The sequence below is a fragment of the Trichogramma pretiosum genome, unplaced genomic scaffold, assembly GCF_000599845.2.
Source record: "Trichogramma pretiosum strain Unisexual culture from Peru unplaced genomic scaffold, Tpre_2.0 scaffold41, whole genome shotgun sequence".
In the NCBI taxonomy this organism is placed as follows: Eukaryota; Metazoa; Arthropoda; class Insecta; order Hymenoptera; family Trichogrammatidae; genus Trichogramma; species Trichogramma pretiosum.
Window position 1 is genome coordinate 39019 of NW_019640824.1, and position 14344 is coordinate 53362.

The 14344-nt window shown below is 38.0% G+C and overlaps 1 protein-coding gene and 1 long non-coding RNA gene across 3 annotated transcripts in view; one reads left to right on the top strand and one right to left on the bottom strand.

The window, feature by feature from the left end:
• Nucleotides 1-1763: 1763 nt before the first annotated feature.
• On the bottom strand, nt 1764-3347 carry LOC106656672. Its single transcript, XR_001339489.2, has 3 exons — nt 3117-3347; nt 2794-2863; nt 1764-2731 (listed from the first exon to the last, which is right to left on the bottom strand). It is a non-coding gene; the product is annotated as an uncharacterized LOC106656672 (long non-coding RNA).
• A 6118-nt stretch (nt 3348-9465) lies between these two features.
• The window catches only part of LOC106656595 (protein crumbs), a 61259-nt gene continuing 56380 nt past the window's right edge, over nt 9466-14344 (top strand). For both annotated transcript variants that reach the window (XM_023463285.1, XM_023463286.1), the window contains exon 1: nt 9466-10242. In XM_023463285.1, coding sequence (XP_023319053.1) covers nt 10185-10242 — 58 coding nt within the window. In that variant the 5' untranslated portion in view covers nt 9466-10184. The remainder of the gene's footprint in view (nt 10243-14344) is intronic.

A 14344-nucleotide genomic window follows, 5' to 3' on the forward strand; every position in this document is an offset into this window, starting at 1 on the left:
TTCAAAGTGATTTAGTCAACAAATGACTCTTTTCCAAATCTAATTCAAATTTAAAAAATTAAGAAATCACCTTAGGACGCGGGTCGGAAGATAGTCCATGAGGGTCGGAGAGATTACGTATGTGACAAATGTGAGAAGAAATTTGGAAAAAAAGTTCATTTGTTCCTGCACACCAGAACAGTACACGAGGGTCGCAAAGATTACGGATGCGACAAGTGTGAGAAGAAATTTGGACATAAATTTACTTTGATCAGACACCAAAAGGCAGCCCATGAAGGTCGTAAAGATTATGTATGTGACAAATGTGAGAAAAAATTTGGAAAAAAATCTCATTTGTTCGTGCACACAAGAACAGTCCATGAGGGTCGCGAAGATTACGCATACCACAATTTCAAGAAGAAATAATGATTGACAATTGAAAATAAGTATTGGAACTAAGACATATTTTTTTTTCTAAAACTTCAATAAAAATTTTGTCGATATGATTGTGTATTACTTTTGCAACTATTATCACATCTTTGTACACTGACGTTGAGATTATTTCAAATTTCATGTATTCCTAATTACTGCTCAGTTTTTAGGTACTTGGTACCTAGCTTTTCATGCAACGTCGATTAGCCAAAAGTTTTTTTTATGAATGAAAATCTGAATGGAGGCAAGCAATGGGGCAATCCCGAATCGATGTAACATGCACTGTTGAGAGATTTTGATAAATTAGACGAAGGACTGAATAGTTACGATAAAAAAGAGGTGATCGGTAACAACAATATATCCTGCCGCAAAAAACCAATATGGAAACCGTTTCATTAAATTTAAACTTAATAATATTTCCTAAATTTCTTAGCAATTAGTAAAAGCTTTCATAATAGTATTCAAATGGCGTGAGCGGTAAACGAAAGTTGGACAAGAAAGGGGATGGCACTTTTTTTTAATCCGCCACTAATCCCGACTCATTTAAAATAACCGATTTTCATATCATCAGTCTATGTGTGTATGTGTGTGTATGTACTTTTGTTGTTATGGAACCAGTCTAAAATTCGAACGAAAGCACGTATTGAGACGTGGTTGGGCTACTTTTTTAGGATTTGCGTGTAGCAAAAAGCATCAACTATTTAAAAAGTTATGAATATTTTTATCGTTCAGTTTATTTTTTTATTGTCGTTTTTTTCCAAATACGTAAATTTTTGTTACTCCGCCTTTTTTATAAACTAGATATGGTTTATAGTGAATCACAGTCGCATACGAGATTACAAATATTTTCGAGCACATATGTACGGGAACTGCACCGAGTCGGATTAGGCAAGTTGAGTAATGAATATTGTTTCTCGTTGATATTTTGCTTTGTAGTTTGAAGGAATATTTTCAATTGCATGGTCATTATTATACGAGAATTTTCTGAAGGCGTGCTTAAAATGTTTCATTTTCGCTTGGCTTTGTTATAGGCTATACAGTTAATTAATTCAATATGTTCATAAAATGTTATCGCAAAATGATTTTCTTGCCCTGATCGATTTGCTGAAAAATAATCCATTAAAAAAAGTTGACTTGAGATATTTATAGCATAACTTTATTCGAGGAAGAGGTATACAGCGTATGAAATATTAACGGAAAAAGTTGTACGCCATTAGACTCGACGAAAAATCCGCCAGTAAATGTAAAAAAAAACACATTAGCTAATTTTTTTGATGAAGTTATATTGTTAACATATAATATCAATAAGCAGATTTAAAATTAAATTTTTAAGATCCGATGTGCGAGCTCACTGCTATGCTTGTGACTCCCTTTCAAACGCTCTAATGTGACTTTGATTGATAATTACTATTTTCACGTCTTATTATGAGGTGTTTCTTATTGTTTCGATGATAATTAACATTTGTTAAATTGATCTTACTCTATTAGCTGTTTATCTTTACAAAATTATCTTGAGAAAATTTCATTATCTATTTTACATAACGACTGTATGTCTTTTTAAGCACCATATTAATATGTTTGAAAAGATTTGGTTTTGAACCTAATGCCAAAGATAACATTTTTGTTTGAAAATTTTGTAGCGAGGCTCTTATTCTTCATGCTCTGTCTTTACGTGCTTTAAGAGATTAGTTTTCTTTCCAAATGTTTTATGACATATTCCACATTCATGTTGCTTCAGTTTTTCATGCACTACATTGACATGTATCTCAAGGTGTTGTTTTCGTCCGAATGTTTTATGACACACATCACATTCATACGGTTTTAACTTTTCGTGTACTGTTTTTACATGCTTTAGAAGATTAGTTTTGTCTCCAAATGTTTTGTGACATGTTTTACATTCATGAGGCTTCAATTTTTTATGCACTGCATCAATATGTATCTTGAGATCATTTTTTTGTCCAAATGATTTATGACATATTCCACATTCATAAGGCTTTACTTTTTCATGCACTACGTTGACATGATTCTCAAGGAGATTTTTTCGTGCGAATGTTTTGTGACATATATCACATTCATACGGTTTTAACTTTTCGTGTACTGTTTTTACATGCTTTAGAAGATTAGTTTTAAAAACGAATATTATGTGACATATTTTGCATTCATACAGTTTTAACATTTCATGCGAGATATCAAAAGGCTTTCCGCAATGTTTGAGTCTGAATGATTTAATACACTCGTGACCTTTTTTCACATTAACGTTGATATTGGACCCTTTGATCTTTGCGCATCTTTGTATCATTCGATTTCTGTAATTATTAATCTGTAAAATGGTAATATAGAATTAAGAAGATGATATATTTTTACCTGATCAAGACAACTTACGGCACGATTACGTCGAAGCACGATGTTGTAATTGGTATGAGCGTTTGAAGTTAAATCGTTTAACTCAATCCTGTAAACATTTTAAATAATCAACAATTTAATTTTAATATGATCAGGGCAGTATAGGATAATGTGTTTTGGTCAAGAGTATTTTGCATTTTAATTGAGTATAAACTTTTTTATGTTTAATCAATGAGAAACAAATTATGGTCTAAAAGAGAGGTTATGTTTATTTTCATTTTAAAGGATTAATTTATGATCAATAAAGGACTTAAAAAAGAAAGTTGAGCTGATTGACAAATTTCACTAGTCACTCTACTTACTTGATTCAAGTTTGAATTTCAAATTGCTTTACCACAATTTTAGAATGTCGTGGATCAATCTATGCTGATAGCAATTAATTCCAATATTTCAATTGTCACAATCGGACGGCAATTATTATTTTATAATTTTTGGATTATTTTGTCTATCAAATAAGTTGGAAACATTATTTCTGGAAAAATTCGTGGTACAGAAAGGAGTAAACTAAAACTTCTTCTATGGCGTAAAATCACAAACTGTTTGGAAGACACTGCTCGCGAACCTACTCGTACTACACCTACTCGTGCTGTTGTTTACGTCGTGCGTCGCATGCGTTGTCTTCGTTCTTTGCTACGGCCTTTTAAAATACATGGGTCATTCCGCACATGAAAAAATATTATTTCTAAGAATAAAAAATTAAAATAAATTCAGAAAATGGTTTCCTTTTTGCACGTATCAATCGAGAATATCACTACTTTCATTCATCATTCAAATGTGAGTCTAATTTTTCTGGCTTTAAATTTTCCACGTTGAACATAATGAAGATATACGAAAGCTTCGAGGCAAAGATGGAAAATGAGCCTCGGTACATTAAGGGTATAAAGAGCGAGGGCTCGAAAAACCGCATTTAATTCTGAAAATAGCACGTCGACCAAAAAAAAATAAAGAAAAAGAAGAAAATAACGAGAGAGTTGGAGTTGTAATCGGACGCCTCGGCGAATCCTGCGGCTGCAGCGCAAGAGAAAAATAAAACGAGACGAAAAAAAACAACGAGGAAGCAAAAAATGAGCAACGAAGGATCAGCCGGCGTACGCGTTGAGAAGAAGAAGAAGTAGAAGGAAAAAAATCAAGACCGCGCGCGATGTATAAATACGTAAACGTAAAACCGCACTCGCGGAGGGGAAAAATATTATATGTAACTGGCTCTCTAGCGCTGATGAGAGCTCGAGCGACGACGACGGCGATGATCCTTTCCCGCGCGCAGGCGAACGAAAAACGACGACGAAAAAGCAGCAGCAGCAATAACAAAAAAGAAGTATAAGTAAGAATCTCGTCGCGAGTACTGACTGGTACATAGAGCTCAAACATTGTATAGTCTCGCCGGCACTCTGTAATGTACTTATGTACTATAGATCCTTGGCGCAGCATAAACCGCGTGTGCAGTCGCGATCGCGCTGAGACTGCGTCTATATGTATAGTTGGCCTATCGGTAGAGAGGTGTGTGCATGAGTTTGCTACCATCAACCTATACCTAAGTATATGGCCAGGTCTAGATAAAATAATTGAATGACCTGAAGGAATTGTTTTTTTTTCCATCCCTCCGGCAAAAGTATTTACTTTCGCCGTACGCGTAGCCTAGAAAAAGAAATACTTTTACCCACTTCTGCGAGTCCGACAGATGCAGTGGTTGCTGTGGCTAGCTCAGCCTAGCAACGTAATAATATTTATAATTTTATCGTCCGTATTACTTAGCCAACAACTGGTCGGAGACTCATCAATACGTAGAGACGTTATAATAATTACGTGGTAAAAATTATGCAGAGTCCTGAAATATTATTCGCGGATGATTGTATGTCCACGGACGAGGAAGAATGTTGTGTGTAATTTTTTACACACAAGTCAAAATGATAAAATGTTTTTTATAATAATGTTATTGACGGAAGTTTCATTTCTCCCCCTTGTAAGAAAATCTACTATGAAAATATTCTTTCTATAGGAAATTTTCTCAGATTTCTAAAGGTGCAATCAGACTTTCCGATAATTTGAATTTCCTCGCAAAAAATGAAAAGTAAATTTTAAAGTTCATTTTTCCATGTTACGTTTTTCGAGATATTGCACTTTGAATGTTTAAAGTGATTGAGTCAAAAAATGACTCTTTTCCAAATCTCATTCAAATTTAAAAAATTAAGAAAGCACCTTAGGACGCGGGTCGGATTTTTTAAATGAGCTCAAATTTCAGATCTTTTACCTTCAGACCTTTGAAAGGGACCTTTGAAGACTCGATGTTGTCTGTCGGGAGTTTTTTCTAGTACTTGGTTCCAGAAGACCCAAAAATTCTTCGACGGAATAGTCACCCAGTAGAAATTCAAAATTATTTCAAATGTTGTAAGAATAATGTATAAACAGATGAATTGATGCCTTCATTGTAAACAATATATTTATAAACGATTTTGATAAAGTCACTACACATACTGATCATGTTAACAAATTAGTTTGAATGTTGCCTTTCCAGATGAAACAAACCATAATACCACTCATTTGATTTCTAACGTTCTACATACAAGGATCCAACGATTATTTTAGGCTCTAAAATGGATAAGAGTGAGAAGAAATCCGAGGAAGTTGTCTTGGAAAATAATTTAAGTGGACACGACATTGTTGTTTCAGACAACAAACAAAACGTAGATAATATTTGTGAGGAGGCATTTACGCTAGAATCGAGCATGATAACATATCAAGACAAGATTCACAATGAACGAAAAAATTACGCATGCGACAAGTGCGAAAAGACATTTGAGTTCAGAAGTCATTTGAGTAGACACCAAATATCTGAACACAAAGGCCGCAAAGATTTTGCATGCGACAAATGTGCGAAGAAATTTGTGAAGAAATCGAGTTTGTTTACACACCAAAAATTAGTACACAAAGATCACAAAGATTTGATGTGTAACAAGTGCGACAGAAAATTTGAAAATAAATCAACTTTACTCAAACATAAAAAAATATTCCACGAAGTTTTCAAAAATTATTTATGTGAAATGTGCGCAAAGAGATTTGATACTAAACTCAGTTTGCTCTTGCATATAAAGACGGTACACGACAATCGTAAAAATTGTGTAAGCGACAAGCGCGAAAAAAATTTTGAATTTAAATTAGAATTGTTGAAGCACCAATCGACAGTGCACGAAGGTCAAAAAGATTACGCATGCGACCAGTGCGATAGTAAATTTGGATTGAAATCGTCTTTGCTCATACACAAAAAGACAGTGCATGAAGGTCGCAAAGATTATGCGTGCCACAAGTGTGACAAACAATTTGGACAAAAACCGCATTTGTTTATACACCAAAAAACAGTCCATGAAGGTCGCAAAGATCACGCATGCAACCAGTGCGAGAAGAAATTTGGACATAAGTCAGTTTTGTTGAAACACCAAAGGACAGTCCACGAATGTCGGAAAGATTTTGTATGTGATAAGTGCGAGAAGAAATTTGGACTGAAATCGAATTTATGGAAACATCAAAAAACAGTTCACGACGGTTGCAAAGATTACGGATGCGACAAGTGTGAGAAGAAATTTGGATATAAATGGCATTTGGTCTCTCATCAAAAAACAGTCCATGAAGGTCGTAAAGATTTCGCATGCGACAAGTGCGAGAAGAAATTTGGACGACAATCACGTTTGCTTATACACCAAAAAACAGTCCACGAAGGTTCGAAAGATTATGTATGTGGTAAATGCGAAAAAAAATTTGAACTGAAATCGAATTTATTGAAACATCAAAAAACAGTTCATGACGGTCGCAAAGATTATACATGCGGAAGGTGCGAAAAAAAATTCAAACATAATTTTACTCTGCTCTTGCACGTGAAAACACTCCACGAAGGCCGGAAAGATTACACATGTGACAAGTGTGAGAAGAAATTCGGACGAAAACCATATTTGCTTTTCCACCAAAGGACAGTCCACGAAGGTCGCAAAGATTTCGAATGCGACTATTGCAAGGAGAAATTTGGACTAAAAATACATTTAGTCAGACATCAAAACACAGTGCACGAAGGTCGTAAAGATTTCGCATGCGAAATGTGTGAGAAGAAATTTGGATTAAAAACAAATTTAGTCAGGCACCAAAAAGCAGTACACTAAGGACGTAAAGATTATGCATGCGACATTTGTGAAAAGAAATTCGGGAAACAAATTAATTTGAAACAACACCAAAAAACAGTCCATGAGGGTCGCGAAGATTACGCATACCACAATTTCAAGAAAAAATAATGATTGACAATTGAAAATAAGTTTTGGAACTGAGACATATGTTTTTTTCTAAAACTTCAATAAAAATTTTGCCGATATGATTGTGTATTACTTTTGCAACTATTATCACATCTTTGTACACCGATGTTGTGATTATTTCATATTTCATGTACTCCTAATTACTGTTCATTTTTGTATACTTGGTTCCTAACTTTTCATGCAAAGTTGATTAGCCAAGAGTTGTTATGAATAAAAATTTGAATGGGCGCAAGCATTCAGTTGCAACGGGGCAATCCCGAATCGATCAAACATGCCTTATTGAGAGATTTTGATCAATTAGACGAAAGACTGGTACCTACTGAATTTACATTTTCAGAGTTCGGTCGGTAAAAAACGAAGCTTCGGCCTCATCTTAAATTAACGTCGACGGCAAGGGTTCACATTTTTTTTTACAAAACTTAGGGGCTTCCAAGTACTTGTGCAAAAGAATGATTTGCGATTTCATCGATTGCTGTGTGCCTATCAATGGAGCATTCTGCCTTACAACTTTTTAATAATCAATTTTTTGTTTTTGCCTTTTGGAATACTTTCAAAAATAACCTATTAAAATTGAATACAGAATTAGAATTTCAAGTCAGCTCAAATTCAATTATCCTCGCGGATCAGTTCAAAATCCGTGGCGATTGCATTTTTTTCAAACGATGATCGATCCACGCGGAATCCCTGTATAATCCACGTGGATATCCATGCAATTATTTTCAACTGGGAAAATATTTAAATTTAAAAAATTTAATGTTTTAAATTTTTCAACTTACTCGAAAAACTTCTTGAAAAAGTCCTTCAATACACTTCTGATAAATAATTGCTTGTTACAATAAGCTAGCTTATATGCCAGCAGCCTCACTTGCTCTCATGCGAGAACTGTAGCGGCTTGCGTAGACGCCACCTAGAGTCAGATAAACTAAATATTGCCTCAACCCATTAAAGCCCTAAATGACGAAATTTTTCGTTCGAAAAGTTGATTTTTCGCACAAAATTTTTCGTTTTTTTGTTTTAACAATCATAACTTTTTTTACAACGCATCAAATCTCAAATTTGAGCCCGGATTTTGAAAGGACATTAAATTTTATATTAAAATAGGTATGAGGAGTTTTTTCAAGGTCTAAAAGATAAAAAAAAATCACCTCGATTTCAAACGAAAAATTTCGTCACTTTAGGCATCAATGAGTAAATTAAATTAAAGTTTTATTTTATATATTCATCTATTCGTTCTGAACAATTGTACATTTTTAGAAATCGTCCAGCACAAGTAAATAATCTTGTATTACAACAAGTAGTCAATATTGATGCTCTGAGACAACAAATGCAACAGCCAGTGAATAATAGTGAAAATACGATAAGTGATGACTATAACTTTTTTATCAGCTTCATACCTCATGTAAAAAACAAGTTTAACTCAGAAACTGAACTTTCGAATTCGGATCCAACAGATTATCTTAAATGAAATAAGTAATAGTCATGATCCTGTGGCAAACTGAACAGCTTCAGTTAATAAAATCCAAAAGCAATCAATAGGTTAAAAATATTTGCTGCTTGTTAATAGTAAAGACTTTACTGTTCGAATTTACTATTTAAGAATGTTGTTAAGGAATAGTTTTTTTTTATTTTAGATGCCTTGCGCGTTAGAAAATTTTGATCGATGAAAATGATCCTATCTTTGAGAAAAAAGTCGAGTTATAATCAAGACTTTCGTCACCAGAAAAAATTACAATTTATATTCAAAGTTTTGTAATAAGTTTTCGAAAAAAATTCCAATACAGCTAAAAGTAGCCCTTTTTTAAACTCGTGAATTTTTCCTAACTGTCAGATTCGGAGTCTCAATACAAAAATTTGCAATGTATCAGTTGACATTGAAAGAAAAAACAATCCATTTTTCAACGATGGTTCTATGATTCTTACTGGTAATCTCCGAAAACTCTTTTGGAATGTTTTACTCTGAAAATTTGGCCAATCAGCAGTAAAAAAAGCTCTCTTGCCCTTTTTCGCCAAATTCACTCCTTGTAATTGTGCTTGGAACTTCTTTACTATCAATCCCAAAAATTCGAACGAAATTTGAATAAAATACTAAAATCAATAACGATTTTTTCATTCCTGCAAAAAAATTCTTTTTCGTTACAATCGATTTCGCTGAGAATCAGTCATCTATACCTATATATCTGTATATAAGCCCGAGCGCGGCAGCGGCAGTCTCAGGGAGTCGTTGGAGCGCGCGAGCGAAGAGAGGGAAATACAGGCAGAGAGTGTAACGTTCTCCGGGTTGGTGTGCCGTGCGCTATGCCGTGTGCTGTTCTGTTTGGCAATATATAGGTATAGGTATATAGTTTCTGCCGTCCAGCGAAATAGTTATATGCGCGACTCTACTCTGCTGCCGCTGCCGCCGACGCCGCAGCCGTGGCTGACGACTATATGTATACAGCGAGCAGAGTTGATTCGGAGTTTCGCGATTGCCGAAGTCGCGTCGCGCCGCCAGTTCGAGCCTCGCGAGCACAGCGAGTGCAGCAGTCGATCCAAGCTCCGTCTGTGTGTGTTTTGTGTTGTGTTTCGCGCGTGCTGTGTGCTTGTGTTGTGTCTGCCTCGCGCGTATATATATTTTATATATATAATGCCGAGGAGAAGGAGAAAACAGACATGAAGGTTCTGCTGTTGCTCGCTCCTTTTTAGCATACCTGCAATATATACTATACACACACACACGAGTAAGCTCGTCTGTTCGAATGAGAGATAAATAGTCAAAAAAACGTGAAAAAAAAGACGAGCGAACGAGCAAAAAATAAAGAAAGGAAACAAACTAGTGCGCTTTTATTTTGTTTCAAATGATTCAGTGTCGATTTGTGTCCATACGTGCTTTTTTAAGTTTCTTGTGATCGTTGCGAAACAAGTGTCCGCCGCATTGTTATATGCATAGTTTCTGCCTGTGTCTCTCCGTGTATGTGTGTTGTGAGTGTGCTGCAGCAGAGCAGTGTGCAGCGAGAGAGGAGGTTAGATCGCGAAGTTGCGATTTAACGGAATAGAAAAAAAGTACACGACAACGGAGTGCACGAGCACGTCTCGGCAAGGATGCACGGAACGGCGTCGAGAGGACGTTCGCGCTCGACGCGCGCGATCATCGCCACAGGTTGGTTTAAAAAAATTCCCCCAAAACAAAAAAAATCGTCATCGTGTCGTTTACAATACGCGTACTTACGCGCGCATTCGATAAATCGGTGCGCGCTATCGTTCGATCTTCGCGAGCGAGTTACCGTTTCGAACTTTTTCGAAAAAGCATATATAAAAAAAGGAGGAACGGAGAAGAGGAGAAAAGAGCGACTATACCCGCGAATCTCTCGTGTAAATGTATAAGCGAGTGAGTGTAAGTGTGTGTGTGCGAGAGCACGCGAGAGTCTCGAAAAACCTGTTTTATACGTCAGTGTTATAATAACGCGCGCGAGCTTATGAGCGAGGATCAGCGAACGAGACTCCGAACTCCGAACGTACACACACACATATATACAAACACGAAGCTGACGTACACACGTATTACTACAATACTCTCGCGTCTCTCTCTCTTTCTGCGTTAGTCCTCATGCCGCTGTTATTCTATGAAAAGTCTCGGGTCTCGAAAAACCGTTTCTAATGTACGCAGCGCGCGGCGGCGACTTACTCGCGGGCATGCCGTGAATCGCCAAGTTCGTCCCGCAAGATGCCCAATGGATTTATTGTATAATATTCAACGAAAACGCAAGCCTCGAGAGAGCCAACGTTTAGTGAATTATCAATTATTATGTATCTTTTGATATAATATATAATATAATATCCCGACGAGATGAGAAAAGCCGCCGAACGTGTGTCGTCGTTTCTCGTAATACACACATAAGCAGATGAGATGCGAGCCTGCCTATACGTTGCACGCTATATGTGTACCCTTTTTCTCGTTCCTTGACCCGATACACCTCGGTTGCGCCAAACGAACTCTCTCTCGCTCTCTCGACTCAAGGTTCGCCTACGCCGCGCGCGAGCAAATATTTTTTCCCTCCTTCTCTATACTCTCTTCGTCGTCGTCGTCGTCGTCGTCGTCGTCGTCCTCGACGTCGTTTTCTTCTCTCTCTCTCTCTCTCTCTCTCTCTTGCTTCCTTTTGTATTTAGCTGCACAGCCTGTACCTACGTATATTATAATACTGCAAAAGCCGGTACGGTCTTTCCTGAAAAATGTGTGTGTATATATTTTACCTTAACACACGACGGAGAGGATTTTTGAAACGCGCAGCACCGCGTTAACTTATATAAATACACATGGAAGATAGTCCTCCGGTGCATGCTGCTGCTGCAGCATGGGATTTTTTCCCGAGCGTGGGACGCGCGTGTATACATTGTCTCTCTCTCTTTTCTCTCGTGCACACACAAACACAGACACAAGGTGCCTTGTAATTCTGTGCGCGACTGCAACTAGGCACTTTCGTAAAAAAAAGCTCCCTGACACTCGGCCGCTTCATAATAAACAATGAACATTTTTATCGTAATCTTTTTTTTTTTGTACTTTTTAATTTTTTCCATCCCAAAACTCCGCTTTCTACGACGATCGAGCGGGCTCGCGAGTCCGCGCGTTATAAATATACTCCGTGCTACAAAAGTGCCTATACACCTTTAGCTATAATAACGACGATGATTTTTTTCGTCATTTCATCTCGATCGCGCAAGGCGATTTATTATCGCGCTCGCGCGCTTCGCTTTCGATCCCGTGTATACTACAATACTGTGCCAAGTAACACTGCATTGTGTTGTCGTCGTATACCGCTCTTTCTCTCTGCTGCTACACACGATGCACGTGTACATAATAAATATAATACACACACACGGATGATACGCGGCTATATGCGCGCGTCCGTGTACACGATACATTTTAACAGCAGCAGGCATCGGACTCCGAGCTATATACACATTATCGTCGTAATTGCCATCGGGCTCTTTGACACTGCAGCGTCGGGCATAATACACGCGATTAGATTACGCACGCACGCGTCTTCTGAGCTCGTCTGTGTATACTCATCCTTTTTTAAGTGGAATCAATGTATTGTATGTCTCTAACGTGGCTCTTCACCAACACATCTGCCGTATAACGCTACATCGACGACTACATCGAGTGTGTTGTGCATCGCGTGCAATACTATCACGATGACCCTCGGACCTGCCAGACCGGGGTTTGTTGTGAAAATGGGCATCCTCGCGTTTCTTTAGTAACGCCACTCGCTACAGCTGGACGGCCAATATGCCGCATAATACATATAGACATCACATTCTCTTTACGTCTATATTTTACAATCCATGATTGATAAAAATTTCTTCTTCTTCTCCTCTCGAGAAATTCCATCGTGCTCCGACGAGACGCGTCGTCACCTAATTGTGAAATCGATCTTCTCTTTAACCAATCGAAACATATTTTGCTACCGAGCCTTCGTCAAATTTTTGATTTTTACGATTGAATAAATTTGTTATTTTTTTTCTCCGTGTCTCCTTTCACATTCCTCGGTACGGCGCGACGCGAGCCAATGTATCGCGAAGAGCGAATTATCTAACGGGCTCACACGACGTGACGTCGAATACGAACGGAAGCATTTGATTATATTTTGGAAACTGCAGCATTGACTTCCCCTCCAATCGCGATTATATGCGACGACACACGCGTGACTTTTATATGTACGAATTAAAGTACATCCAACGATGACACCTTTCGACGTACAGAAAGAAAATCATCGCTCGTCGAAAGTCTTAATAATAATGATGCGGCTAAAATAGAGACATTAGCCGCCTTAATTACTTATACTGAATCAGCGCGATTGGGTGCGCGATCGCGAGCAGTCAGCAGCGTCTATTGCTTCGCTCATTTTTATACATTTAAGTATACGAAAGAATATGAAAGGAAAAATCTCGACTTCCGAAAAAGAGAGAAACATAATACGGCGGTTTTCTTTCTCCGTCCTTCTCGTTTACTTTTGATACTCTTTATTCGTACGATGAGGCAGCACAACTGTATAACTCGGCTTTTGAGCGCGCAGGTTCTTCTTCTGCGCGCGTGAGAATCACCTGACGCTCGTTCAGTGTATACATATATAGCTGGCTCATCAAACAGCAGCAGCAGGCAGCATGAGGCATGAGCGTCCGCCCGGCTGAATTGTGTTTGGCCTCGCACTTACTCATATTATTATTCCTCTACAATATACGTGCTCCCGCAGGCCACACATTTGTTCCTTCCTCCTTCCAAGAACACATACATGTGTGTGTGTATATAACTCCGCATACGCTTTCTTCTCCGTTTGCCTCTTTCTTTCTTTCTTTCTCTCTCGTTCATTTCTCCTATTTCATTGTATGTAGACTTTTTTGTCGGAAAAATTCATTCAACGATCTCTGGAGTATAGCTAATTGTATTGCGCGCGCATGCATGTGCGACTGATGCGGAAAAAGGGAGCAAATATGTGCCGCGACATTCTTGAGTCCACCATACGCCGCTCCGCATGAAAAATTGTAAATAATAGATCTTTTCTGTGTCGATCGTCTTTACGAGTAGTGGGCAGCTGGGCTCTGCGCTGCGATCGAGAAATTTAAAGAAAATATTTTCGCTCGTCCTCGTGTGAAGGAGGATACACTCGAGTTCATTGTGTTTTACGCTACGACCATCGTGCAAATGAATGAATGAATGAAAAAAAAAGAAGAAGTTAGGTGCGAAAATCGTCGTCGTATACCAGCACTTTCCTTCGTCCTGGTACTCGCTAAATATCTTTCCCAGGTGTCACCGACCATATAACAAGCGATTCTCAACGCTAGGCCCGTTCGGCCCGTTAGTCGTTAGCGTACTGTGTATTCTCAAGACAGGGGGAAGAAAAAACAATATTCTAAAGCACGAGAGGTGCACGCGGTGCGATCGAAAAACGCGCGTTTGGCTTCCGTATCGAACGTTTTGAAAAGTACACAACTGATATCGCGACACATTCCGATACACGCAAGTGTGTGTACTACATTCCCTCGTTGGCTGCGCACGTTCGAAATCTGTACGATATTATTATGTCAATCGCTTTTATCGGAATCACGAAATAGTGCAGTGAAAATTTCGAGAACGATTTCGTGTACACACACACATACAATCGGAACGCTATAAAATTTCACTCTTATGAATTTATCGCGACAGGGGGGGCTTATCGCGTCGATTAAGAGTCAATTTTCACAAAGGCTGCAGCAGTAGTAGCGAA